This window comes from Mus pahari, chromosome 8 (genome assembly GCF_900095145.1).
Source record: "Mus pahari chromosome 8, PAHARI_EIJ_v1.1, whole genome shotgun sequence".
In the NCBI taxonomy this organism is placed as follows: domain Eukaryota; kingdom Metazoa; phylum Chordata; class Mammalia; order Rodentia; family Muridae; genus Mus; species Mus pahari.
Window position 1 is genome coordinate 41,037,530 of NC_034597.1, and position 2,513 is coordinate 41,040,042.

General features: G+C 40.8%; 1 protein-coding gene across 1 annotated transcript; it reads right to left on the reverse strand.

Moving 5' to 3' along the window:
• Window positions 1–1,064: 1,064 nt before the first annotated feature.
• LOC110325022 (olfactory receptor 4Q3) lies at window positions 1,065–2,129 on the reverse strand. The gene is given in 1 exon segment (XM_021202824.1): window positions 1,065–2,129. A coding segment is annotated over 1 exon segment (1,065 nt).
• Between the last annotated feature and the right edge of the window lie 384 nt (window positions 2,130–2,513).

Here is a 2,513-nt window from a genome sequence, read left to right on the forward strand (position 1 = left end):
GAGAGAGAGAGAGAGAGAGAGAGAGAGAGAGAGAGAGAGAGAGAGAGAGAGAGAAACATCAAACTGTGGAGCTCACTCCTTAAACAAGGGAAGTGCAGAGCTTCCTTTCCTTAATAGGACAGGGATGTGTTTTGGTGCTTCTGAAGATATCTTTATTGCATTTAAATGATGCCATTGATTATGCTATTTTGTAACTAGTATCAAGCAGGTTATTTAACAGCCCTGAGATCATTTCTAAGAAATGAAGTAAACAATACTGCCTGTGACTCAAAGTATCTTTGTAATTCAGAGGTTATAACTTAAGTACCTCAAAAGTAGGGAAGGGGCTTTAAAACACAGTTTGTTTTTCTTCTATCTCTTCTTTAGAATTAAACATTATGATTAGCTGAACCACATCAACTTGTACTCCATGTAAAAGAGGATGTTGCTTCTAAAGAAGACTCTACCACAGATAAAAGAAGGCTGGTACCTCCCACCACCCAAATGTTCCTACCTTCACACATGTAAACATTTATCAGATTGATATGGGCTTTTAAAATTTGGCAGTGCAGAAAAATAATTCCCTTTGAGCACTGTGCAGAGGGATTTTAGGGGTTTCAGGCTTTGCTGGAGAGTGGACAAGAGGAACTGGCACTACTTCAGTACTACAAAAACATCAGCAGCAGGTGTGTCCTTACAGCAGGAACTGTTAGCAGGGAAGACAAAAAGGGATATCATATCTTTTGCCATTTGAATTAAAATAAAGTAGGAAAATAAATTAATGAAATGAAAACATGTTGGAGACAGAAGCAAAGAGAATTAATCTTTCCAGGTATTCTCTGGCCCTATCATGAAATTAATGCAGATCCTTTGTCAGCCAGTAAATGCTCCTGAGTAATGTCTCATATTAACATCCAAGAAAGCCAACTATGTCTCACAACTATTATTGCATGTAATGTTTTATAATTTGATGCTGTCTTCTATTTGATACCAAGTCTCCAAAATGGCTTTCACATATGCATGGATTAAAGTACAAACATTTTAAGAGAGCATACACTTTTAATGCACTTTGACATTCTTTATCATCATCCTTTAACAAAGCAGTGGGATGTCACTTGCTTCTTTCTCAGCTTTTCTATTGCTTGCTTCATGTCTGCATTTCTGAGTGTATAGATGAGGGGGTTCAGCATAGGTGTGATCACTGTGTAAAACACAGAGACTACCTTATCCACAGAGAAGGTGCAGAAAGGCCTCAAGTAAATGAATACACAAGGTACAAAGATCAGGCTGACCACCATCAAGTGAGAAGCACAGGTGGACAGTGCCTTGCTCTGGCCCCGGTGGAGGTGAGTTCTCAGAGTGATCAAGATGAGAGCATAGGAGAAGAGCAGGACCAAGAAGCAGACAAGAGACAATATGCCACTGTTAGAGACCATCAGCACCTCAACCAAGTAAGTGTCCATGCAGGCCAGCTTGACAACCTGGGGGACATCACAGTAGAAGTTGTCTAGTTCATTGGGACCACAAAAAGGCAGCTGAATGACAATCATGACCTGTGTGACAGAGTGAATGAAACCTCCACACCAGCAGCCAAACACCAACCGAAGACACAGGTGGCTATTCATGACCGTCAGGTAGTGCAAAGGGTTGCATATGGCAACGTACCTATCATAGGCCATAACAGTCAACAGGAACATCTCACTGGCTCCAAGAAAGTGAAGAAAGAATACCTGGGCCAGGCATCCTGAAAAAGATATTGTCTTCTCCTTCCGTAGGAAATCTCCTAGCATTTTGGGTACAGCAACACAGCTCAGGCAGAGGTCAATGAAAGATAGATGGCTTAGAAAATAGTACATGGGTGACTGGAAGAGGTGAGCATCAGCCTGGACGACCATCACTATCAAAAGGTTTCCCAGGACAATAACCACGTAAATCAACAAAAATGTGAAGAAGAGAAACAACTGGAGCTCCCAGGAAGACGACAGGCCCAGAAGCACAAATCGTGACACATCAGAGCTGGTTTTGTTTTTCTCCAAGCCAAGAGTATCAAGCAACCTAGTGTAAGAAAAATTAAACTGGATTAAGTACGTTAAATTAAACAAAAATGAAAAATTATGAGAAAGTACTTATTGCTTGCCTGCATGTACCATACATAGCAGAATTCTAATAATATTAAACTGAAAAGCAAATGTTAATAATGAACTGCTATGTTCTATAAAAGAGTAGTTACCCTCCACTTCCAGCATTCTAACTGCTTCCTGTCCCTCCTACCCACTCTCACTAGAGTAGAAGCTCTATGCCCAGAAGGGACAATGTTGTGTCTAAAACCAGCTCTGGGAAAATGCCAAGTGAAAAAGAAAATGCTCATACTTTCTTTTTGTGATTTATAGGTTTTCATATGTTTTTTTAAAAAGTATTAAACTAGCTGGGCATGGTGATGCACGCCTTTAATCCCAGCACTTGGGAGGCAGAGGCAGGCAGATTTCTGAGTTCAAGGCCAGCCTGGTCTACAAAGTGAGTTCCAGGACAGCCAG